The 27212-nt window shown below is 49.0% G+C and overlaps 1 protein-coding gene across 4 annotated transcripts in view; it reads right to left on the reverse strand.

Moving 5' to 3' along the window:
- Nucleotides 1-27212, reverse strand: part of DPP6 (dipeptidyl peptidase like 6) — a 977175-nt gene that overhangs the window by 108235 nt on the left and 841728 nt on the right. For all 4 annotated transcript variants that reach the window (XM_007165456.2, XM_057550287.1, XM_007165455.3 and 1 more), the window contains exons 9-10: nucleotides 17526-17680; nucleotides 15921-16018 (exon numbers count right to left, since the gene is read on the reverse strand). In XM_007165456.2, the coding sequence (XP_007165518.1) occupies nucleotides 15921-16018; nucleotides 17526-17680 (253 nt within the window). The remainder of the gene's footprint in view (nucleotides 1-15920; nucleotides 16019-17525; nucleotides 17681-27212) is intronic.

Here is a 27212-nt window from a genome sequence, read left to right on the forward strand (position 1 = left end):
GAGGCAAGAGACTTGTTCTTGCCTCTTTGTTTTGCGGCGCGCAAGGAGAGGGGATTCAGAGCGCCGCCTAAACGAGCTCCAGAGACAGGCGCGAGCCGCGGCTATCAGCACGGACCCCAGAGACAGGCGTGAGACGCTAAGGCTGCTGCTGCCGCCACCAAGAAGCCTGTGTGCCAGCGCAGGTCACTCTCCACACCGCCCCTTCTGGGAGCCTGTGCAGCCCGCCACTGCCAGGGTCCCGGGATCCAGGGACAACATCCCCGGGAGAACGCACTGCGCGCCTCAGGCTGGTGCAACGTCACGCCGGCCTCGGCCGCCGCAGGCTCGCCCCGCCTCCTCTGTACCCCTCCCTCCCCGCAGCCTGGGTGAGCCAGAGCCCCCGAAGCAGCTGCTCCTTTAACCCCGTCCTGTCTGGGCGGGGAACAGACGCCCTCAGGCGACCTACACGCAGAGGCGGGTCCAAATCCAAAGCTGAACCCCAGGAGCTGTGCAAACAGGGAAGAGAAGGGGAAATCTCTCCCAGCAGCCTCAGGAGCAGCGGATTAAAGCTCCACAATCAACTTGATGTTCCTGCATCTGTGGAATACCTGAATTGACAACGAATCATCCCAAATTCAGGAGGTGGACTTCGGGAGCAAGATATATTATTTTCTCCCCTTTTCCTCTTTTTGTGAGTGTGTATGTGTATGCTTCTGTGTGAGATTTTGTCTGTATAGCTTTGCTTTCACCACTTGTCCTAGGGTTCTGTCCATCCGTTTTTTTTTTTTTTTACTTAAAAAATTTTTTTTCTTAATAATTATTTTTTATTTTAATAACTTTATTTTACTTTATTTTATTTTATCTTATCTTCTTTCTTTCTTTCTATTTTTTCTCCCTTTTATTCTGAGCCGTGTGGATGAAAGGCTCTTGGTGCTCCAGCCAGGCATCAGGGCTGTGCCTCTGAGGTGGGAGAGCCAAGTTCAGGACACTGGTCCACAGGAGACCTCCCAGCCCCACGTAATACCAAACGGCGAAAATCTCCCAGAGATCTCCATCTCAACACCAAGACCCAGCTTCACTCAATGACCAGCAAGCTACACTGCAGGACACCCTATGCCAAACAACTAGCAAGACAGGAACACAGCCCCACCCAATAGCACAGAGGCTGCCTAAAATCATAATAAGGCCACAGACACCCCAAAACACACCACCAGATGTGGACCTGCCCACCAGAAAGACAAGATCCAGCCTCATCCACCAGAACACAGGCACTAGTCCCCTCCACCAGGAAGCCTACACAACCCACTGAACCAACCTTAGCCACCGGGGACAGACACCAAAAACAACGGAAACTACGAACCTGCAGCCTACGAAAAGGAAACCCCAAACACAGTAAGTTAAGCAAAATGAGAAGACAGAGAAACATACAGAAGATGAAGGAGCAAGGCAAAAACGCACCAGACCTAACAAATGAGGAGGAAATAGGCAGTTTACCTGACAAAGAATTCAGAATAATGATAGTAAAGATGATACAAAATCTTGGAAATAGAATGGAGAAAATACAAGAAACATTTAACAAGGACCTAGAAGAACTAAAGAGCAAACAAACAGAGATGAACAACACAATAAATGAAATTTAAAATTCTCTAGAAGGGATCAATAGCAGAATAACTGAGGCAGAAGAACACAAAAGTGACCTGGAAGATAAAATAGTGGAAATAACTACTGCAGGGCAGAATAAAGAAAAAAGAATGAAAAGAACTGAGGACAGTCTCAGAGACCTCTGGGACAACATTAAACACACCAACATTTGAATTATAGGGGTCCCAGAAGAAGAAGAGAAAAAGAAAGGGACTGAGAAAATATTTGAAGAGATTATAGTTGAAAACTTCCCTAATATGGGAAAGGAAATAGTTAATCAAGTCCAGGAAGCACAAAGAGCCCCATACAGGATAAATCCAAGGAGAAACATGCCAAGACACATATTAATCGAACTATCAAAAATTAAATACAAAGAACAAACATTAAAAGCAGCAAGGGAAAAACAACAAGTAACACATAAGGGAATCCCCATAAGGTTAATAGCTGATCTTTCAGCAGAAACTCTGCAAGCCAGAAGGGAGTGGCAGGACATATTTAAAGTGACGAAAGAGAAAAACCTACAACCAAGATTACTCTACCCAGCAAGGATCTCATTCAGATTTGATGGAGAAATTAAAAGCTTTACAGACAAGCAAAAGCTAAGCGAATTCAGCACCACCAAACCAGCTTTAAAACAAATGCTAAACGAACTTCTCTAGGCAGGAAATACAAGAGAAGGAAAAGGCCTACAATAATAAACCCAAAACAATTAAGAAAATGGTAATAGGAACATACATATTGATAATTGCCTTAAATGTAAATGGATTAAATGCTCCAACCAAAAGACATAGACTGGTTGAATGGATACAAAAACAAGACCCGTATATATGCTGTCTACAAGAGACCCACTTCAGACCTAGGGACACATACAGACTGAAAGTGAGGGGATGGAAAAAGATATTCCATGCAAATGGAAATCAAAAGAAAGCTGGAGTAGCAATTCTTATATCAGACAAAATAGACTTTAAAACAAAGACTATTACAAGAGACAAAGAAGGACACTACATAATGATCAAGGGATCAATCCAAGAAGAAGATATAACAATTGTAAATATTTATGCACCCAACATAGGAGCACCTCAATACATAAGGCAAATACTAACAGCCATAAAAGCAGAAATCGACAGTAACACAATCATAGTAGGGGACTTTAACATCCTACTTTCACCAATGGACAGATCATCCAAAATGAAAATACATAAGGAAACACAAGCTTTAAATGATACATTAAACAAGATGGACTTAATCGATATTTATAGGACATTGCATCCAAAAATAACAGAATACACATTCTTCTCAAGTGCTCATGGAACATTCTCCAGGATAGATCATATCTTGGGTCACAAATCAAGCCTCGGTAAATTTAAGAAAATTGAAATCATATCAAGTATCTTTTCCAACCACAACGCTATGAGACTAGATATCAATTACAGGAAAAAATCTGTAAGAAATACAAACACAGGGGCTTCCCTGGTGGCGCAGTGGTTGAGAATCTGCCTGCTAATGCAGGGAACACGGGTTCGAGCCCTGGTCTGGGAAGATCCCACATGCCACGGAGCAGCTGGGCCCGTGAGCCACAATTGCTGAGCCTGCGCGTCTGGAGCCTGTGCCCCGCGACGGGAGGGGCCGCGATAGAGAAAGGCCCGCGCACCGCGATGAAGAGCGGTCCCCGCACCGCGATGAAGAGTGGCCCCCGCTTGCCGCAACTGGAGAAAGCCCTCGCACGAACCGAAGACCCAACACAGCCAAAAATAAAAAATAAATAAATAAATAAATAAATAAGAAAATCCTTTAAAAAAAAAAAAAAAAAGAAATACAAACACATGGAGGCTAAACAACACACTACTTAATAAGCAAGAGATCACTGAAGAAATCAAAGAGGAAATCAAAAAATACCTAGAAACAAATGACAATGAAAACACAACTATCCAAAACCTATGGGATGCAGCAAAAGCAGTTCTAAGAGGGAAGTTTATAGCTATACAAGCCTACCTTAAGAAACAAGAAATATCTCAAATAAACAACCTAACCTTACACCTAAAGCAATTAGAGAAAGAAGAACAAAAAAACCCCAAAGTTAGCAGAAGGAAAGAAAACATAAAGATCAGATCGGAAATAAATGAAGAAGAAATGAAGGAAACGAAAGCAAAGATCAATAAAACTAAAAGCTGGTTCTTTGAGAAGATAAACAAAATTGATAAACCATTAGCCAGACTCATCAAGAAAAAAAGGGAGAAGACTCAAATCAATAGAATTAGAAATGAAAAAGGGAAAGTAACAACTGACACTGCAGAAATACAAAGGATCACGAGAGATTACTACAAGCAACTATATGCTAATAAAATGGACAACCTTGAAGAAATGGACAAATTTTTAGAAATGCACAGCCTTCCAAGACTGAACCAGGAAGAAATAGAAAATATGAACAGACCAATCACAAGCACTGAAATGGAAACTGTGATTAAAAATCTTCCAACAAACAAAAGCCCAGGACCAGGTGGCTTCACAGGCGAATTCTATCAAACATTTAGAGAAGAGCTAACACCTATCCTTCTCAAACTCTTCCAAAATATTGCAGAGGGAGGAACACTCCCACACTCATTCTATGAGGCCACCATCACTCTGATACCAAAATCAGACAAAGATGTCACAAAGAAAGAAAACTACAGGCCAATATCACTGATGAACATAGATGCAAAAATCCTCAACAAAATACTAGCAAACAGAATCCAACAGCACATTAAAAGGATCATATACTATGATCAAGTGGGGTTTATCCCAGGAATGCAAGGATTCTTCAATATATGCAAATCAATCAACATGATACACCATACTAACAAATTGAAGGAGAAAAACCATATGATCATCTCAATAGATGCAGAGAAAGCTTTCAACAAAATTCAACACCCATTTATGATAAAAACCCTCCAGAAAGTAGGCATAGAGGGAACTTTCCTCAACATAATAAAGGCCATATATGACAAACCCACAGCCAACATCGTCCTCAATGGTGAAAAACTGAAACCATTTCCACTAAGATCAGGAACAAGACAAGGTTGCCCACTCTCAACACTATTATTCAACATAGTTTTGGAAGTTTTAGCCACAGCAATCAGAGAAGAAAAAGAAATAATAGGAATCCAAATCGGAAAAGAAGAAGTAAAGCTGTCACTGTTTGCAAATGACATGATACTATACACAGAGAATCCTATAGATGCTACCAAAAAACTACTAGAGCTAATCAATGAATTTGGTAAAGTAGCAGGATACAAAATTAATGACAGAATCTCTTGCATTCCTATACACTAATGATGAAAAATCTGAAAGTGAAATTAAGAAAACACTCCCATTTATCACTGCAACAGAAAGAATAAAATATCTAGGAATAAACCTACCTAAGGAAACAAAAGACCTGTATGCAGAAAATTATAAGACACTGATGAAAGAAATTAAAGATGATACAAACAGATGGAGAGATATACCATGTTCTTGGATTGGAAGAATCAACATTGTGAAAATGACTCTACTACCCAAAGCAATCTACAGATTCAATGCAATCCCTATCAAACGACCACTGGCATTTTTCACAGAAGTAGAACAAAAAATTTCACAATTTGTATGGAAACACAAAAGACCCCGAATAGCCAAAGCAATCTTGAGAAAGAAAAACGGAGCTGGAGGAATCAAGCTCCCTGACTTCAGACTACACTACAAAGCTACAGTAATCAAGACAGTATGGTACTGGCACAAAAACAGAAATATAGATCAATGCAGCAGGATAGAAAGCTCAAAGATAAACCCACACACATATGGTCACCTTATCTTTGATAAAGGAGGCAAGAATATACAGTGGAGAAAAGACAGCCTCTTCAATAAGTGATGCTGGGAAAACTGGACAGCTAAATGTAAAAGAATGAAATTAGAACACTCCCTAACACCATATACAAAAATAAACTCAAAATGGATTAAAGACCTAAATGTTAAGCCAGACACTATCAAACTCTTAGAGGAAAACATAGGCAGAACACTCTAGGACATAAATCACAGCAAGATCCTTTTTGACCCACCTCCTAGAGAAATGGAAATAAAAACACAAATAAACAAATGGGACCTAATGAAACTTAAAAGCTTTTGCACAGCAAAGGAAACCATAAACAAGACCAAAAGACAACCCTCAGAATGGGAGAAAATATTTGCAAATGAAGCAACTGACAAAGGATTAATCTCCAAGATTTACAAGCAGCTCATGCAGCTCAATAACAAAAAAACAAACAACCCAATCCAACAATGGGCAGAAGACCTAAATAGACATTTCTCCAAAGAAGATATACAGATGGCCAACAAACACATGAAAGAATGCTCAACATCATTAATCATTAGAGAAATGCAAATCAAAACTACAATGAGGTATCATCTCACACCGGTCAGAATGGCCATCATCAAAAAAGCTACAAACAATAAATGCTGGAGAGGGTGTGGAGAAAAGGGAACACTCTTGCACTGTTGGTGGGAATGTAAATTGATACAGCCACTATGGAGAACAGTATGGAGGTTCCTGAAAAAACTAAAAATAGAACTACCATACGACCCAGCCATCCCACTACAGGGCATATACCCTGAGAAAACCATAATTCAAAAAGAGTCATGTACCACAATGTTCATTGCAGCTCTATTTACAATAGTCAGGTCATGGAAGCAACTTAAGTGTCCATCGACAGATGAATGGATAAAGAAGATGTGGCACAGATACACAATGGAATATTACTCAGCCATAAAAAGAAATGAAATGGAGGTATTTGTAATGAGGTGGATGGAGTTAGAGTATGTCATACAGAGTGAAGTAAGTCAGAAAGAGAAAAACAAATACCGTATGCTAACACATAGATATGGAATCTAAGGGAAAAAAAAAAAGGTCATGAAGAACCTAGTGGCAAGACGGGAATAAAGACACAGACCTACTAGAGAATGGACTTGAGGATATGGGGAGGGGGAAGGGTAAGATGTGACAAAGTGAGAGAGTGGCATGGACATATATACACTACCAAACCTAAAATAGATAGCTAGTGGGAAGCAGCCGCATAGCACAGGGAGATCAGCTTGGTGCTTTGTGACCACCTAGAGGGGTGGGATAGGGAGGGTGGGAGGGAGGGAGATGCAAGAGGGAAGAGATATGGGAACATATGTATATGTATAACTGATTCACTTTGTTATAAAGCAGAAACTATCACACCACTGTAAAGCAATTATACTCCAATAAAGATGTTTAAAAAATAAATAAATAAATAAATAAATAAAATGCTGTTTCAAAATTAAAAAAAAAAAAAAGCTCAAAGATAAACCCACACACATATGGTCACCTTATCTTTGATAAAAGAGGCAAGAATATACAGTGGAGAAAAGACAGCCCCTTCAATAAGTGGTGCTGGGATAACTGGACAGCTACATGTGAAAGAATGAAATTAGAACACTCCCTAACCCCATACACAAAAATAAACTCAAAATGGATTAAAGACCTAAATGTAAGGCCAGACACCATCAAACTCTTAGAGGAAAACATAGGCAGAACACTCTATGACATAAATCACAGCAAGATCCTTTTTGGCCCACCTCCTAGAGAAATGGAAATAAAAACACAAATAAACAAATGGGACCTAATGAAACTTAAAAGCTTTTGCACAGCAAAGGAAACCATAAACAAGACCAAAAGACAACCCTCAGAATGGGAGAAAATATTTGCAAATGAAGCAACTGACAAAGGATTAATCTCCAAAACATACAAGCAACTCATGCAGCTCAATATCAAAAAAACAAACAACCCAATCCAAAAATGGGCAGAAGACCTAAATAGACATTTCTCCAAAGAAGATATACAGATGGCCAACAGACACATGAAAGAATGCTCAACATCATTAATCATTAGAGAAATGCAAATCAAAACTACAATGAGATATCATCTCACACCGGTCAGAATGGCCATCATCAAAATATCTACAAACAATAAATGCTGGAGAGGGTGTGGAGAAAAGGGAACACTCTTGCACTGTTGGAGGGAATGTAAATTGACACAGCCACTATGGAGAATAGTATGGAGTTTCCTGAAAAAACTAAAAATAGAACTACCATACGACCCAGCCATCCCACTACTGGGCATATGCCCTGAGAAAACCATAATTCAAAAAGAGTCATGTACCAAAATGTTCATTGCAGCTCTATTTACAATAGCCAGGACATGGAAGCAACCTAAGTGTCCAGCATCGGATGAATGGATAAAGAAGATGTGGCACATATATACAATGGAATATTACTCAGCCATAAAAAGGAACAAAACTGAGTTATTTGTAGTGAGGTGGATGGACCTAGAGACTGTCATACAGAGTGAAGCAAGTCAGAAAGAGAAAAACAAATACCGTATACTAACACATATGTATGGAATCTAAAAAAAAAAAAAGAAAGAAAATCATCAGAAGATCCTAGGGGCAAGACAGGAATAAAGATGCAGACCTACTAGAGAATGGAGTTGAGGATAAGGGGAGGGGGAAGGGTAAGCTGGGACAAAGTGAGAGAGTGGCATGGACATACATACACTACCAAACCTAAAATAGATAGCTAGTGGGAAGCAGCCGCATAGCACAGGGAGATCAGCTTGGTGCTTTGTGACCACCTAGAGGGGTGGGATAGGGAGGGTGGGAGGGATGGAAATGCAAGAGGGAAGAGATATGGGAACATATGTATATGTATAACTGATTCACTTTGTTATAAAGCAGAAACTGACGCACCATTGCAAAGCAATAAAAATAAAAAATAAAACTCAAAAAAAAAAATTGAAAATGAGACAGACCTTCCATCCCAGATGAAAACTACTGCTCCCGAGAAGGGCTTTGCTGCCTTGGCCACACTTCTGAATCACCTGATGAGCTTTTAAAAAACCCCAAACCCAGGCCAGACCCCTGATGGAGGAAACTAGGAAGGAGAGACTTATAGAAATTGTCTTCTATCTTTGTGCCACCTGAAAGTTTGAGCACAAAGTGAAACACAGTAGATGTGAAAACTCTTGAACAATGATATGAGTGGTGGGTTAGGTGTCCGGAATCTTGGGTTCAAGCCTTGGTTCTATCCCTAATTAAAAAAGCAATGATGAGCAAGTCAGGTGGTGGTGACGGCGGTTGTGTTGGTGATGGAGGTGGTGGTGATGGTGGCAATGGTGGTGGTGATAATGATGGTAGTGGTGGTGATGATGTGGTGGTGATGGTGGTGGTTGTGATGGTGATGATGGTGGTGGTGATGGTGATGACGGTGATGGTGTTGGAGGAGGTGATGGTGATGGTGGTGATGGTGGTGGAGGAGGTGATGGTGGTGATGATGATGGTGGTGGTGGTAGTGATGGTAGTGGTTGTGAGAATGGAGGTGGTGGTTAATTGTTGACGGGGGTGGGGCTCAGGTCATTAGGAATGAAGACCCTGTTTTTCTGTGATGTTTCCATTGCTCTGATGACCTCTGTCTTGCCCCTAATCCTGAATAAAGGCTTGCACTGGATCCAGTATACCAGTCTCCCAGGGAGTCCATACTTCCTACAGGTTGGGCAGAAAGAAGCTGCCTTTCCTCTCGAGGGCAGAAGGCGGTGCATCACGGGCCATGCACTTGTAGGAGGAGCCTGGAGGCAGCGGCGCCCCGAGAGGGCAAGCTTCCTGGGAACGTGCATAATTAGAAGCAGCGAGCTGCACACACACATATTGATGCGCTGGGTCTTTACAGAGTCCCGGGTGAAAAAAGAGGCAACAGATCCACACAGACGTGCACACACATCTATGTTTTTGTGTCTGTATCACAGTGCCATGTGTGTGAAGTTAAGTGCACACACACACACGCAACAGTACATTTTACAAACACTGACGGGGAAAAGCCTGCTCAAACACATTTTAAATCGGTGCCTAAGAGGTGGGGGAGCATGAGGGTAGAGAATAAAGTTGAAAAGCACAAATACACGAGAGCTCTTGCACTGACCAAGGAAGGTGTGCCCTGAATGGAGCACATCTAGATCTTGGTGCTGGAGAGTAAAGTGAATACACGGAGCGAAATAAAATAAAAGTGAGGGGTGGTGGGCGGGGAGAGGCCGTCGCTAGCCCGGGAGCATCGGGGACACAGCGCCTGCTTCCCTTCTCAGGCTCTGTGAACAACCCCCCGACGACCTGATGCTGCCAGGCAGTCAGGACGGGCGCCCCGGGCCGGCGGCTGGACTGCATCTGACGGGGTGTTTGTAGGAGGAGAATAGAAACACACATCAGAGTAGTGCAACACGTCTTCAGCAGGATCCTGCTGGGGATCTGCTGCATCTTAATTCAACACCCAGCTCAGCAGCTCCGCAGAGGCCCGAAGAACACAGCAAAAAACAACTGCTTTTGTTTTTATCAGTGCAGCTGGGCTTCTCCGTGAAATGGTAAAAACTGCAGGACCCGCGGGGCATAATGCTTTCCACTTAGATTCTTCCACCCACAGGAGAAGCTGCGCTTGCACTTCCTGGAGAGGCTTGGGACGCATCACCCCCGTTCCTTCAGCCTAGTGCCACTGGGGTCACCGTCCTTAGTTCTCTTTGGTGGAACCCTTCTCCCAGGCGGCCTCAGCTCTGCTCTGGCATCGTGAGTGGCGGCGTGTGACGCCCTCCCTGGCACTCGCCACCCGCGCTCCCGCCACGCTGCACACGGCCACTGATCACGAGGCGCCGCGGTACCTGGACTCGAGCCACAGGTGGAGGGGCCATCACGGGCCTAACCCAGCACCTGGCACGTGCCGATGCCAGTAGGAGTTTCCCAGGGCAAGGATTCGGGACCCGGTCTTCATCTTCCCCTGAGAACTCTTGGAGGGGAGCTCAGGCTGGTTGACAAGCAAACAACAGAGGACGGGAAGTGAATGGCATAAAGGTGAGACGGCTGACAGAGGAAGCGTCTGACTTCTTCCTCTCGATGGCTCTGACCAGCCTGCCGAAAGTGACCCCTGGCCTTCCGGAACTCTCCTCATCTTTCCGTGGAGGCTGTGCAGGGTGGGAGGGGTGACCCCGCCTGGCTTGAGTTCAGGGCCCCCCTCAGGCTCTGTGTGGATTCAGACCCATCCCTTAACCTCTGGGTCCTCGGCCCCCACCTGTGCGGAATGGGAGAAGGTGGGACCCACGTCTGGGCTGTGTGAGGGCCCCAGGGGACACAGCCACCAGCCCATGGGACAGGACAGCCACGCCCTTGCTCCCGAGGGCAGGGCAGAGGGAAGGACAAGGGTGGAAGGAAGCCAGCAAACGGAGACGCCCAGTTTGGAAGGAGAAAAGGAGAATGTAAATAGCCCTGGGGTCACACACAATTTTATAATTCAATCCACAACCACAACTGGGCCTCACGCCTGACCCAGGAACCGCCCCGCACCCTCCTGGGTCCCGGAATATCCCTCTAGCCATGTCCCAGTGAGGCCAGATCCTGCCTGTGCCTCCAAGCCCTCCCCCCGACCCCCTCCCTGGACCTCTCACTCCTTCAGCAAAACTCTGAAAAGAGCAGATGCCTATTCCGTGGCGTTTCCCTTTTCACCGCTACGCACTTCTTTGTTTGTCCCCGCCTAGATCTCTGAGGACATTATTTAGGTCTCCTTCCTTTTTCCATCCCTCCACAAAGTAAGTGTCTTACTGTTACCTCTTCTAGATTAGTTCCTTTAGTGTTGAAGGAAACCAGAATATTATGTCACCCCCAAATATGCCTTTTTGACATGAAAATTATTTTGAGCTGAAGGCAATTAGGAAGCAGCAAACCCAGAAAAAACTCCCCCTTTTCTGCCTGCAGGCAGGAAATAGTCTCCTTTTCCTGGAGACAGACTCTTATTGGCCCAGAGATGCACCGGGGAACCTGCAAGCACACCTTCCTCCACTAGGTCCTCTGGTTTATTTACCTTCCCACGGCTGCCGCCCTTGGAACCCTAAACCTGCTTTCCTTGTCCTGTTAATTCTCCATGAATTTATTGTTCCTGGTTGAAGATGCTGTAAAAGCTATAGCTGTAAATCGATGCTTTGCGCTGTTTTTTGCTGAGATTTTTTCCAGGTGATGTGCACCGCACGCGTGAATGAACCGGTTTTTTTTCCCTCTTGTTAATCTGTCTTGTTGTGAGACTCTCAGCTGAAAACCCAGGATGGGTAAAGTGTGGTCTCCCCTACGGCATCCTGTATCTGAGACAGCAGGATGTCAGCAATGGCTAAATACTTTTAAAGTTTTGGTTCTTAGAAAAGTACTAGGATAACCAAAGAAATCCGTATCTTCAAGAATCCTATTGAAATAGGATTTTTGTTTTGTTTTGGATTTTTGTTGGTTTGTTTTTAACATGTATATACTGCAGTTTTATTTCAATCGCACAAAGTTCACGTGTAGGAAATTTAAATGAAACAGTACAGTAAAAATAGCAGAGAACCAAAAACTCTAAAAAGGAAGTACACCTAAAGCATGAGAACTCAACATTCATTCATTCATTCAAACTGAAGGTGAAGTGTTTCACCTTCAGTTTTATTGACACTTGATGCTTGCAAATTTTGAAACAAACTTTGAGATCATAATGACTATTCTGAAGAGATTTCAGCACCAGCACTAAGATTTGTACATTCAGTTGGTTTGCAACTGACTTGTTAGCCATTTACATAGTGTACAGTACAGATCTGTCACAGGTCAGATCACCTTCCTGTAATTAGAAAGGATCCCCTAAACGGCACTCAGCTTAAGACATCCAACGTACAAGGGCACGGAAACCATCATAATAATGTGGCTTCAATGAAACAGGATTTTACTGGCTAATTTTAAACTTAATTTGCCCATTCAGCAAAGGTTTACCAAGCTTGTACTACGCGCCAGGCCCTGCTCCGGAACTGGAGATTGGGCTTCTGCACAAAACAGACAAAATCCCTGCCTCATGGAGTTTCTGTTCTAGGTGATGGGTGGGGAAGGGACACAGGAATAAAGTGTGGGGAACATCCTGCTGGGATTCCTTCTGTGAAGAAAACTAGAGTGGGGCGGGAAGGGTGCTGGCCAGGACCTAGAGCACCTGCGGGCCAGCTGTGTGGAGGCGTTTTGCGGCAGAGCCAGGCCCCGGCCACGCCTGGATAGGGGGTGAGTACTGCAGACTTGAGGAGGGCGGGGGGAGGTGGAGTAGAGGTTAGCAGGGCACTTGGGGCTTTTAGGCCACTGTAGGAAGTTTGGCTTTTACCCCAGAGGAACGGGAAAGCGCAGGGAGTTCTGAGCGGAGGGAGCAGTGATCTGACACGGTTTAGGAGAGGGCCCTGCGGGGACAGGAGGGGAGACGGGACAGGGGAGACGCCATCGGATGCTGGCTACACAGGAGGAATACCCTGTGGAAGACACAGAGTGAAGTCAGAGGCCTGAGTGCCAGAAGGTCGCTGCCTTGAACAGAGATGGGAAGGCTGCTGGGAGCAGGTTTCCAGGGGGAACGGGAATTCCGTTTTCACTGAGTTCAGTTTGGGTTGCCATTTAGAGATAGTTAGAGAATTCCTCTGAAACCTGCAAAGAGCAAACAAGATCACTGCGTATCTTCCCGTGCAACGCCGGGCTTGGCTTGCGATGGCCTGGACACCCCTGTCGGGGCGGACGTCTCCATGGATTTTTGTCTGGTGGGTCAGATACCCCACCCCCAAGGTTACAGTTTAGGGCCCCAGGGGATCTGTAACCCCCCAAACTTATCCTTACATTTCTTTGTCAAACTGTCCACATGCACCTAGCTTATCAAATGCCTTTTGGACTGGTTCTAACACCGCACTGGTTCCCTTATCAATTAACGAGTTAAATAAAATCTTCAACACAGGCTCATTTACTTTGCCTGAGAACCGCAACCTGGCCAGTTTAAGGGGAGATGTTGGGCCACCAGTTAGAAATGGACCTGAAGTTCCGAGGGCAGGGCAGGGCTGAGTTCCAAAGGGGAGTGTTGCCGGCCTACAGGCAGGATTTACAGCCGTGAGACGGGGTGACAGCCCTGTGCTGCGTGACTTATCTAATATTCACGGCCACCCACAAGAGCAAACCTTTTCATTACTAATATTCATCCCCATTTTGCAGCTGAGGAAACAGAATGACGCAGGCAAAGAGTAACTTGCCCAGGAGCACAGAACTGGGACCTGGACCCCGACAGCCGGCCTGCGACCCTTCGCTGGGAACCAGCGGTTCTCAGTCTGCGGCATCTCTGACCGCCACGCGGCATCCACTGGGGGAAGGCAAGGACGTGGCTGAGGTCCCCATGGTGCAGAGGGCAGCCCCCACAGCAAGGGATTCCCTGGCCCCGAATATCGGCAGGGCAGGGGCGAGAAAGCCTCAGACTTGGGGGGGCCTCCTCTTCCAGGCCCCCCACTCGACACGCCCCCTCTCAAGCCTGCGATCCTTCACTTGCTTATAACCATTCATTCAAGGCCTATCCTTCCCCTACATCATAACCTCCGTGTTTCATTCATGCTAAATTCTCAGTCTAACGGACACAAATAATAAACGCTCGATAAACGGCTGCTCACGTTGACTGCATGGTTTCTGATAGATCTGCGCTCACTTTGAAAAATCCCAAGGCTGTGACGGAGAAGGAGATGAGAAAGTGTGACATTAACATTCTGCGATTTACACTGCATAGGAAAAGCATCACTGCGTTTAGCTTAGGAAACTGGAGAAGCAAAAAACCTGAGGCCCGCATCTCAACAGCCCTGACGGAGGCGAATTTTTCCTTGTCCTTGAAGCTAATCAAGCCTGCGGAAACAGCATCACCAAATGGACTAAACGAGATTTTCAATTAACTCAAACAGATGGCTTAAATTTTCCAGGTGACTTTCCATATCAATTCAGAGAGTTTGCTGGACCAGGCCCCAGGAGGCTTGGCACGGATGGAGCTGGAAGAAAACAATGAAATGCCTGGGTCTTCGGCAGAGAAGACAAAGCAATAATCGCAATGTTTCTTCTATCCCAGCAAGAATACCATCAGCCAAATTGATTCGACTCCCCGACCAGCGCACACTAAGGGCCCACTCCCCTAGGAGGGGCCGTGGAGAGCCAGGCCTTGGGACCAGCTGCATGAGAAGGAAGGCCGCTCCAGGGCGGGGAGCGAGAGGCAGCGGGCAGCCCTGGGCTTGGCCTGTCCACCTGAGGGCCTCACAGCATTTCACACATCACTGGAGACAGAAGAGCTGAAAGAACCTCAGCGGGATCCTGCAGAGGCCCCAGGCAGGTGGGTCCTGCCAAGGACGGCGGTGGAAGCCACCACAGGAGGAATCCACGCCATCACGGACCAGTGGATCCAAGTGCCCGTGTGCCTCGCCCTGAGCTGGGCCTGTGGAGGAGTAAGAGTGGCTGAGGCCACGGCTCCTGCCCTTCCGGAAGCTGCCAGAAGCTACTAATAATGTAGAGTTTCGTAACTGAATAGTGAAGGCTCAGGCTGGAGTCACGGCAAAACGTGGGCTGGATATCTGCTGACCCTCAGAATGGATCACTCTCAACTTAACTGGGCCCACGCATAGACTTGCAGATCTATAAACGGGCGGATCCTGGTGCCACCCCTTCTCCTCCTGAGTCTCCCATCAATATTCTCAACAGAGCGAGGTTTAACGCTGATATAAGTGGACTCTGGAAGTACAACCAGTCCCCAGCCTGCTTGAACTTTGGGACAGAATGAAATTGATATTCAGACCCCTTCACAAAGATAGATTTTACTCAGTTCTTTTGATTAGGAAATAAAATCCACCTACAGCCTTTAATAACAAGACAGTTGCCTTTGTCAACATGTTCCACCAACTGCACGGTTGTTATGCCAACTGGGAGATTTGGTTCATTGGAACAGGATTCACCACTCAGTTCCTGGAGCTGGCAAGACAGTAACGCTCTAAAATAATGCTCTGAAAATGGGGCGCCATTCACAGGAGGCCCGGTTACATGGATTTTCTAGGAAAGACTGCATCTGTTCCTCCGAGGGGTGCCCTCCGAAGCCTGCCACGTGCCCGGCCATGTGCTCCCTCTGGGCATGCGTGGTGGACCAGTCCTACCTGCCCCCACCGCCCCCGAAGCCCAGCCTCCGGGGAAGAGAATCTGGGCCTGACATAAGGCAAGAAAGAGTAGCATTGGTTTGACTGGTGTTCCTTTCCCAGAAAAACCACATCATAAAGCAGTAAGGAAAACTTTAGAAAATGTACCTTTTTCTTGGATGTTTAGATTAGCAGGAAGATAAATCTGAGCCTAAAAAGACCATGTAAATGGACACTGGTCTCGTTATTATCGCCTTAACATAATTGAGGAAAGGGTGCAAACCTCATCCGTGGATCGTCAGGCGGCATCATCTCCAGGTCGTGCGTGGGTCCATTTAGGCCAATGACGTGCAGGGAGATACTGGGGTTTTCACATCCAGCCTGGGAAGTAAAAGGGGACAGAGATGTGAGTGAGCCGCCTCCCGCCTGGACTGGCCTGGGCACTAAGGCTGCCAGGAGATTCACAGAGGCTCAGCGTGGGGAGGACGGAGTCCTTTAAGAGGAAGCTGCTCATCCCTGCTCCCCCTCCCTGGACACGCACTGGCCTGGCAGGGCAGGAAAGACAAGGCTGCTGGGTCTGGCGGCCCAGGCTCCTCTGCCCCCACAGACGGAGATGCTGGGGTGAAGGAGGGACTCAGGCCCACACACAGCAGGCGTCAGATGGGTCACCAGCTCATACCTCCGATTTGGAAGTGGGCGTCTGAATTCTGTTGGCCAGAATACGCTGACTTTCTATTAAAATGTGAAACCCCAAATCCTGAGCCATCTGGGCTTTATAATTCCAATTTCAGAGCACCTGTCCCAGAGTTCACTGTAAAATCAGGGGGCCTGTACCTTTCCGGATTTCAGGTCATTACATCACTCCTGGATTGGGGGGGCTCTCATAAAAGGATTCACCAGGGAAACCATTCCATTTCTAGGTGATCTCTGGCTTCCAGCTTCCTGAACCATGAGAAATAAATGTCTGTTGTTTAAGCCACACAGTCTGTGGTGCTTGTTACGGAGCCTGAGCGGACTGATACACCTGGTATTTCCTTTCTCTGGCTTGGGACTCTGGGGACATCACTGGCCTCGCTTGGACACTGTCGCCCCTCTTGCTGCAAACTGCAGGCTGGCATGTCCCGTATTTCTGGTATACACGGCACGTGGTATCAGCTCCCAGAGCCCTCTGATGGCTTGGAAGCTGAGGCCCAGGGCTCACTGGCAGAGGCAGGAGGGGTCCTTCCAAGGCAGCCCCGGGTGGACGTGGGGACCCTGTCACCAGGTGGGTGCTGGCAGAGCTGCGTCCACTCTCTTGGGCACCAGCCTCTCTCCAACTAAGTGGGCAGTAGAGGTTTCAGCATCAGGCCCTCCCTTCACGCCAGGACGCTGTGACTTGCTAACAAAGCGGGCTTTGGCTATCCGTCCCCTGCCCCACTCCTGCACCCTTGCTGTTCTGCTGGCTTTTTGTGGGAAGCAATGAGAAACAGTATGGGTCAGAACATGACCAAGGACAGAACAGCCCAGGCCCAGGGGACCAGGCGCAGACATGGGTCTTTCTGACCTCCCAGAATTTAAAAAAGGAACTAGAGGACAGGGTGTCCCCAGAGTGGGCAGTGTGAGTTTTTGTCACCATGGACTCACAAGGGAGGTAATGTATTTTGGTTGCAATGAAGCTTAGACAAATGATTAACGGTAGTTCCATTATTTAAAAGAAAGTAAACCTGCCAAAAAATTCAACTGAGCAAAGATGGGAATTTAATGCAGTGTAATGGGAAATAATTAATCTTGCCTCTGTTTACTGCACTGCTCATAACACGTCTGATTATCACAGCTCCACGCTGGGAGTCGGCTGGGCGGGGGAGCTGATGAATAATGCAGAGCTGCCCTGCTGCTGCTTCCCGCCTACCTTGGGGTAGTGGTAGGACTTCACGGTGGGGTAGACGGAGCCGGTGTAGGTGGGCAGCTCCATGACTGGCACCCGGGAGTCGTTGATGGTGGCGTAGGCGAGCCGCGTACCATCTGGAGACCACCAGTGGGCGATGTGGGTCTTCAAAATCTCCTCTAAGGGAAACAAACAAAGCAGAGGACTGTGGATGGCATGGATGGAGTATCGGCCAGGGCTGCCAGGGCACCACGGGAGCTGGACAGGAAATCACGAGCCCCCTCGGGGACATTTAACTTCTACAGCCTCTGAAGAGGCTTCCCTGTGCCCAGGATACGCCTTCATTTCAGAGGTGCCTGGTCTGACCACCAAACCCTAGCACAGCAAACCCAATCAATCAAGGCCCAACCGAACAGAGGCTAACTGTCTAAAAACCATTTTGGGGGCACAAATTTGAGTATGATGAGCCCAGCAAGTCTTTTCTGAATTGACTTATTATTGTTCTGTTGTGGGTTATTATTTTAAGATGATCAGAAAAAGAGAATTAGAGGAGATATATTCACTCTGAAGCAGGGCACACCCAGGCAGAACCAAGTGAGGAAGTAAACTGTGTTGCAGGTTGAATCCCAGAAAATCGACTTGCAGGAGACGCCTAGGGATCGCGCCGGCACACAGACCCCCTCACGCACAGCCGTGCAGGAGAGGAAGGTGTTCAAAGGCCAGCAGGCTCCGCACTCTGAAGCACGGAGGTGATTTCACTCCACATGGCAGAAACAGAATGGCCTTCTCTTGTGCGGGACCAAAGAGGAAACAGCAATCCTCTCAGGCTTCCACCAGGAGCACCCATCACTCCTGCCCGCCACAAAGAGTCTTGGCTAATTAGAGTTTTGACTAGGGATGAGTGCTGTAGGATCTGTTATCTATTCTGGAAAGAACAATTCTACTGTGTCTTTTGAACAAGCCAAGAGAAGACACTTCCCAGGTACAACTCGTTAGAGTGCTAGGGTCACAGGAGCATCTCGGTGCGAAACAGCTCTAAGGTCGGCGGATTCATCCTTGTACACGCTCTATTTTTATAAACCAAATCCGCCTAGGTTTGTTTTAAAAATAAAGACCAATACAGCTCTATAATCACATACTGTGAGTCCCATTCACCGGTCGTTATTAGGTGTAGACCATAAACCGGCTCTGTGAGCCTGTGGGGACAGAAAGGTAACTGAGGTGCCTGAGAAAACAGAGTGAGTGCACCAACCACACAGGGCAGGATGTGAATCGGAGTAGAGCCGAGGGGTGACGGCCACCGGAGGGAAGGGTCACAGAGATGAGAGAAGCAAGGCAGCAATGCCAGGAGCTGGGCCAGCCTGATGGCCCGGCCAGCGGGGCACGGGGATCTGCCGGCTGCAGGATGGAGACGGCGGGGGGCAGGGGGGCCGGGGCGCAGGGCCGCGTCAGTCAGGGCCCTGCTGCAGTGGCTACAAAAGCATTCCACAGCCAAGTTCAGGACTGAAAGTGGGGCACTGCAACTCCTTCTCCCGGGAGACTGGCCGACCAGGCAGTTTGTCCCTCCATCACTGGCTCCACTGGCCTGGTTTCTCGGTGCGACAAGCCCCCATGTTGCATGGGACCTGCAGTAGCAATGCTAGGAGTTATTCCCTTCATGAAGTGCTGGCCTCCCTCTAGATACGTCTCCCTGGCCCTCCGAGGGCTTTCCTCCAGGCCTGCTGGCAGCCTGCAGGGACCCTGACCCAGGGTGACCCAGGGTGACCCAGGGTGACCCGGGACCAGCACCAGACAGTGGAGTCTCATCCACCACGAAGCCCCGGGCATATCTGACTTCCCATACCCGGACGCATCCCAGGCCGGCAGCACAGCTGATCAGTGAAGGATGGTGAGGGGGCCCGAGTCCTGGGTTCTGCCCCTGTCCTGCCATCGACCGCGGAGGCCCCGAACAAGCCCCCAGCTGTCAAGCAAGGGGCACAGCGGCTGCCTCTAACACGTCCTCCCTGACAGCGTTTTGTGACCTTGTGGCATCCGAGAAACGACTCAGAAGCTTCTGCAGAGCCGATAAAAACCCAAAGGTCTGCTGAGGGGAAAAAAAAAAGGAAGTCAGCCAACTCTCCAGTGCTTGTAATGTTCCAATGTCTTCGGCGGCCGGCAAAGTGACTTTCAGGTGTGGGTGTGGAAGGAGGGGATGGAGAAATGACTTTATCCAGCACCACCTGACTCGTCTGGCCGGCGCGTGTGGGACAGTGGGCAAGAGACTCCAGCAGATGGTCAGCTGGAAAAAACAGGCACCATTCGCAATGCAGCTTCTGGGTGGTTCTGCTCCATGGCGTCTGTGCTGCAGGGCTGGGAGGGCGGGGACATCAGGGCACGAGGGGAATCACTGGCAGTGAGCGGGACACAAGGGGCAGAGGGCCAAGGAGGTGGCGTCCGCCTGAAACCAGCCACGCGAGCCTGGCCATGGCTCTCACGGCACATTCATTCACGGCCAGAAAATCCCCACAGAAAAGCGGTGGGTGCAACAAAGGCTTCTAGAAGAGGCAGCATCACACAAGAGCAAGCAGACCACACAGTCCCTGCTGACACAACTCTTCTGAGGCTTCTCTTTGACCCCGAGCAACCTCCTGAAATGGGAGGGACAGCAAATCAGCAGCCTTGGGGGGTCCTGCCACCTTCACCCCCAGACGGGCCCAGGGGTGCAGGAGGGCACTGCTAGCTTCTCATCCACCTGTCATGTGTCCGCCTCATTTCTAGAACTTGCTCTCAGACCAAAAGGAAACGCTCCTGCTTTGGTCTGGTCAGTGCAGGGCAGGGGGTCACACATGCAGGGGTGAGAGAGACAAAATCAGGGGAGAAGGGAGGCCTGATGCTGGGCTGACAAGTACTATTTCTGTCCCTTCTGTCAGCAGATGCCAGAGTATTTCCACTGAGCTCAACGCATTGCTCAGAGAACACAGATGCAGAAAAGGACCACAGGCTTCAGACAATAAATGTGCTGGAAGGAAGGGAATCTGGAAACCACACAGTTCAGGGATGACGAATATCTGGTGTGTGTGTTGGCAAATGTTCCTTTCAATTCCATCCCACAGCAAGATGCTCACAAATAAAAAAGAAATTCCTCCATGCCAAAGACCGGGCCACACACAAAGGGTGGCTGCAGTTTATTTTCCCCAAATGCCCTTTAACACATTGTTCCTTGGTGTTTTTATTTTCCTGAGTTAGCCGCTCATTAAAGAGATAAAGTAAGGATAAGAAACTATGCGGAAAAGGACCAGGCAAATGAAATCGTGACATTTTTGTGTTAATTGAGAATGTCCCTATTCTCCAAATGTTTTCTTCAGGCTTCCAGCTTAATGAGGCAGTTGGCTTAAATGCCATGAATCAAATGTAGTTTATGGACAGAGTTTTGCAGGGAAAAAAACCCTATTTCTTCAACTAAATTAACTGCATGAACGCTTGGCTTGGAACAACAGGAGAAACTTGCCTTTCTGAGCAAGTACAAATAACTCGTGAGAACGGGAGGATACAGCTTTCCTTCCACCTTCCCTGTCCCGTCCAGGGACCTTCTCAGAATCAAGTAAGAAAGATACATTTGGGGACAGTCACTTGAAGAGGCAGAAATTTTTATCCGTGCAGCTTAAGCTCACAGTAGGATCGGGGCCCATTTCCCTCATTTCTTGTCATCGTATCTCAAAGAAGCCAACTCCACTATGTGAATGTTGTCACTCACGCCACACACGTTAAGGGCATATCCATATCCGGAAGGACAAAATCCCCTTTGGGTTCAAGGTGATGAAGGCCAGTCCAGCCAAGAGGAGGAATTCTCGAGTTTTCCAGATGCAGAATAAGAGGGGGCCCCCAAGGTCGGTCCACCATGGTTGCCCGGAATCACTTAGGGAGATTCTCAGGGCAACGCGGGAATGGTGGGTGCTTCCCGTCACAGACGCTCGGGCCCACTCCAGGCAGCACAGTCAGTATATACTGGGGTGGGGGAAGGGCACAAGCCCCTTTTAAGCAAAAGCTCTGCGGGTGACTTTTGTGTACCTGCCGGTTAATATGTCACATCTGATCAAACAGGCACTGCATTCTGGAAATGCATGCCTGTGGTCTGCTGACAGAAACACGCCACCGGCCATTTCAGTAAACAAAGGACGCTGCTGCCTTAAAGCCACCAGCCACTGCGGCCCACGGTGCGCCCTGAGGGGGATCCAGGGTGGAGGAAAAGAGGGCACTGGCCCTAGATCATGACGATGCGTATCTGGGAATAATTTCAGCGAGACCAGACTCCGGCATCTTCCCGTACACAGAAAAGCCCTACAAGCATCAACTTGAGATGTCTGGTTTTTGTGATTAGCAGTACTTTCTTCATATCTGATTAAATGCTTTTTTTCAGCAAAAACTCCTGTATATCCTGGTTCCTCCCTTTCCTCTTCGGAACAGTCCCTCAGAGCTATCTGAGAGGCTGTCTCCCAGGCTATAGTCCTCAGTAAGGTCCCTGAGTAAGACACAACTTGCATCGTTTAGGTTGTGTGTTTTTGTCAGTTGAAGGTCTTATTAGCACATAGGAAACAGGCTTCCAAATTATTGGGGGGGGGGGTGTATACCTACTTGAACAGAAGAAGAGTAGGTTCTGCTTAAAAGTTTGTTGTAGGTTGAACTGTGTCCCCCTAAAAGATATGATATCCTAATCTCTGGTACCCATCAATGTGACCTTATTTGGAAATGGGGTCACTGCAGATGCAATTAAGATGTACATTAAGATGAGGTCGTACTGGAGGCGGGCGGGGGCCCCTAACCCGATATGACTGGTGACCTCATGAGGAAAAGTAAAGAGACACAGAGACAGACAGGGGACAATGCCAGGTGACGGCAAAGGCGGAGAGTGGGGTGATGGGTCTACAAGCCAAGGAACAGCAAGCAGGCCACCACCAGAAGCTGGAAGAGACACCCTGATTTCAGACTTTCAGCTTCTAGAACTGGAACAATACATCTCTGCCGTTTAAAGCCATCCAGTTTGTGGTCTTTTGTTATGGTAGCCCCAGGAGCCCGCACAAGGTCATGACTGTATTGGTTGCCATAGAACCAGCTCCTTGCTGGGAGAATGCTGGTAGGAGAGAGTCAGCTGAATTCTGCCCTGAAATTCAGCAGGGTGAATTTCTAAGCCAGACCTGACAAGGATGGGGGGTGCCCGCTGGCCTGAGCCCTAACAACAAGCTGGGCTGGACCTGGCCTCCTCCGCCCCCGGTGCACACGCACACACGCATTCACGCACTCACACACACACGTCTGACGCTTGTGCTGGGCTGCATCTGCAGGCCCTGGCACGGACCGTCCCAGCCTCCAATGGGCGGATCGAGCTGGCTTGTCTCAGCTTCCACCCAACATGCTGGGGACCTGCTGTGACTGGGACCCTTCCTGAACCCCAGTCAGGTTCAAGTGCATTTTCTGGTTTAACATGCGCCAGACCCCGCTGCAAGCACTGTGCATGGGACAACTCATCTACTCCTGACAGCCCTCACGCTGCTAGATAAATCGCTCCTCTTCGGGTCTAATCCCCGGCAATTGCGCGCCGAGGTTCCGCCCACCCTCCCGGACCGGACCTGGCGCGTTACTGCCGAGCGCTCCCCGCGCAGCCTTCAACCAGGAGAGTCACCAGCAGTCACCACAGGGACACAGCAGCAGCAGGAGTCTCAGTGCCAGGCTCGGGGTCAGAGCCACAGGCCGAGGCTTCCTCGCTCCTCAGACGGCCTCTCCCGCCCTGTGCTCCCCCGAGGCCCCACCACGCCTCCACTGTGTCTGCTCACGATTGGCAGAGAAACCTCCACCGCCCCTTCCTGAGCCTGGTGATCAACAAGTAAATGTGCATCTGAGGGATGTCATGTTTTATTCTACAGCCTTCACCCTCGCCACATACTTCACTTGCCTTTGCTAATCTTGGATACTCACAAGAACCCTGGATTAAGCCCCTTTTTACAGCTGAGAAACTGGAGGTTGAGAGAAATTAACTTGATGGAGTTAAAGACTGAGGGCTCGATACATCCTAAACCCTATGCCAGAGCACGGGAGAGGTGAAATTCTGTAGTCTGAAATGTAGTAAACAAAATATGACCACCACTCCCACTCCTCACCCAAGTGAGCAGAAACCTCAGGAATGTAGGGGTTGGGGACACAGAAGGTCTCTTTCTTTTGGGGGGAAATTAGAGAAAGCTCTTGGGGAGGTGGCATGCGACCTGTTCCCCAATAACCCATCCTTTCTTTTAGGAAAGGAAGCAATGAATCACAGCTGGGCACATGGTCTTCCAGAATAAAGACCCTTCCCCGCCTCCCGTGTGTAGGGGGGGAGGTGTGAAGTCAGGTGTGAAGGGGGGAACTCTTGTCCATGGGCTAGGACAGAAGGTCTGAGTAACTCCAGGTCCTCCTTTAAAGGAAAGGGGGTGGCCGCTACTGCCTCTTCCCTGTCCTGCTGGCTGGAGAGCAGACACGAGGTGAGACTTTGTAGACCAAGCAGGTGGCAAACGCCATAGTATGGACCTAGGGGGTCCAGAGTAGGTCACAAAGTTCCTGAGGTCCTCAACGTCAGACAAACCCACGGAGCTAGAGCTGTAGGTCAATGTCACTCGCAAGTAGAAGACAGAGCGCCAGCCACCTGGGGGGTCTGCAAAGGACCCGCGCCCAAGAAAGGACACTCGCTCATCTGTCTTCCGACAGCACTTTAACAAGGAAGAGAGACTTCTACTTCCATTCGCAAGCTGAGGCCGGACCTGCAATCCCCCAGGGGGCGGCCTCTGCACCAGATGCCGGAAAACGAGAGTCCACGGGGGTGATGGAGGGTCATGCAGACCTGGAAGGGCATGGGGAGAGGCAGCGGGGAGAGACAGTGGGTACCAGGAGGCCGGGGACAGAGGCAGGCTTGCGTCTCCCCGACGGCTGCAGCCCAGGCTTCCCCAGGCCGACAGGCCGCTCGGGACTGGGTCTGGCTGAAAAGAAACCCAAGGCAGACGAGGGGCCGCAAACATGAGACAGAAGGGCAATGAGAGGCTTCAGAGCCCTTTGGGGAACCTGCTGCCGTGTTCTCTCAGGGCTCTTCCAACGCACGTGCTCCTGCAGGACGTGCTCCTGCAGGACCGGCTCCTGCAGCCTCACCTTCCTGGGGCAGGCTGGAAGGCCAAGACCCATTTTTATCCGGAGCAGGAGGCTGAATCTGACCCCGCACACACATTTCTATGAGCTGTGCAGCTCGGGATGGGGGAGGGGTGCAGAGACACATCTACGTCCTCTCTGCGTTTCTGAATGGCTGGAGGTCACAGACAGCCCCGCTGCCGGCACGGCAAGACCAAGAACGCTCATCCTCCTGCTTTTGATTCAGCCGCCTGCCATTTTTCCAGTTCAGTTATTTCCTGGTATCTCATGCTCCAGCTCACTACTGGGGCGGGCTAGCCGCACCATGAATCCCCTGCTGCCTGGATTTTCTGTCGAGAATGCAGTAGTCAGGAAGCAGACTGTGTTTTCTTAGAGATACAATGTAAATTCATAGACTGCCTCCAAAAGCAAAAAGTAAGATGTTCCTGAATTTATAATTGCTGCAGAAGTGGCTAGACCATCGCTTAAGGCAAGAGGTTCACAGGAGGCCTTCTGTGTCTATGGCTTCCAAACCCCCAGTCTCGTAAGCTTGACCAATTGCCTTTTACTGTTTTCCCCGAGGCCCTGTAGGCTCCTGTGCTACACCTGGCCCATGAATTTAACTACCGGGTGGACTCATCTGAGGGAGATCTTCGGGTGCACAGCCACGTGGAGTAGACAAACGTCAGAAGCATCTTCCAAGGCTGAACCCATAAAACCCTCTTGACATCATTTTTGGGTTATTAATGCTCTTTGTTTCCCTGGGGGGTCATTTATACCTTAGTACAAATTCCTCTACTGAGCTCGACACCTTGCTTAGTGTGGCAGACGGTATTTTCCAAAATCGGCCCTGGCGACATTTCCGGGACTTGACGCTCTCCCGTTAATAAGAGGTGAGGCCTTGGTCCCTTCCGCTGGACCCGGAGCAGTCCTCTGCAGCTGCTGAACCAACAGGATGCAGCACAAGTGACGTATGTGGCTTCTAAGGCTGGGTCATGGGAGGCCGTGTGCTCCTGCCCCGGGCTCTCCCTGGCCTGGGCTGCTCCCCGTCGAGACCGCCCACCACACTGTGGGAAAGTCCAGCCACGTGTCAGACGTCCCCCCCAGCACAGCTCGGGGCCCAGCTGGCAGCCAGCATCAGCCCTGGGACGCCTGAGGGAGCGCACCTTCAGGTGGCTGCAGCCCAGCCTCCCAGCTGGTGCAGAGGAGAGAGGAGAGCTGTGCCTGCCGAGCTCTGCCCACCTTACAGGGGTCACTGTTTAAGCCTTTGCCTTTGGACCCCTGAGAACAAAAAACTTCAGCTAAGAAAAACTTTGAAAAGAAAGATGGCCGGGGAGGAGGAAACCTGGGCTGGTGGGTTGGGCTCCTGTTCCTGCGTGGTCATCTTTCTTTGGAGCAGTTTTCCCTGCTCTTTCCTCTTCACTTTCACCGTGGGCACTTGAGGGACCTTCCAGCACTTATGCTGCTGCCCTCTATTCACCCGCTCCACGCCCGGGCAGGGGACCACGTGTCAGCGACGTTCATTCACCCAGCCGTCCGCCCGCTCATCACTCAGTAGATAAGCAAACGTCTAATAAAGCAGACAGAGGACACGCTCAGTGCTGGACACACAGAGAAACCGGCTCTTACGATGGTCTTTCAGTGCCTCGGAGAACGAGAACCACGTCTGCTGACTTGTACCCCTCCCCTGAGGAAGCACTTTAGAACAAAGCTCTCAGTCTGAACTCAAGTTTATTTTTGAAGTAGGGGGTCCCAGCATGGGCCTCGGCCAGGATTCAGACAAATGTGAGGAAGGCAGGAGACGCTGCTGAGAGCTGGATTTCCTGAGGCTCGGGGACGGGGAGGGGAAGAGCCAGCCGGTCTCTGGTCTCTGTGCTGGTCCCGTGGCCCGGCCCTGGGGTCAGACCCTTGCCTCCTAGGGCCTCCTGCCGCCCCCCGTGCCGGGCCAGAGGGCAGCCGCTCCTGGACAGAGGGCCCCATGCTCCCGAGCCGCGTGCCTCATGTGTAAGTAGATTCCCGCCCCGCATCCCCTCCCTTACTCTAAATTCCCATGCTGGTGTGAAGGAGGCATTAAGGTCCTAATCAGGAAGATAATCAAGCGATAATCAAACACACGCAAACATGAGGGGCCCTGAGATGGAGGGTGTGCTTTCCGGGGAGAAGAAGCCTAGTCTGGAGAACTCGCAGGAAGGTGAACCCGGCAGGGACACAGGCCGGTGGCTGGAGGAGCTGAAGACACAGGGGCCCTTCTCAGGCCTAATCTTGTGCTCGTTATCAGAGTTTTTTTCTGAAGAGGGTCCCCCAAGTCACATGAGCTTTGGGCCCCACAACAGTGAGAAATGTCCTAGTAGAGAGAAAAGTGCCTTTTGGAGAAAAACCCACACAAAAATAGCATCACCTAGGAAAATGGTTTCCACCTGCTACTCCGGAAGCCACTTGCCATCTTGGGGAGACCCGGACCCCAGCTCTGATCCTGTGGCTTTGGGCCTCTCTTCCTTGACTGTGAAATCAGGGGTTTGGCTTACATTACTTTTTCTCAACCTTTCTGAATACAAGCACACCTTCTTACAGGAAAACACTGTAGATAAC

This window comes from Balaenoptera acutorostrata, chromosome 7 (assembly GCF_949987535.1).
Source record: "Balaenoptera acutorostrata chromosome 7, mBalAcu1.1, whole genome shotgun sequence".
NCBI lineage: Eukaryota > Metazoa > Chordata > Mammalia > Artiodactyla > Balaenopteridae > Balaenoptera > Balaenoptera acutorostrata.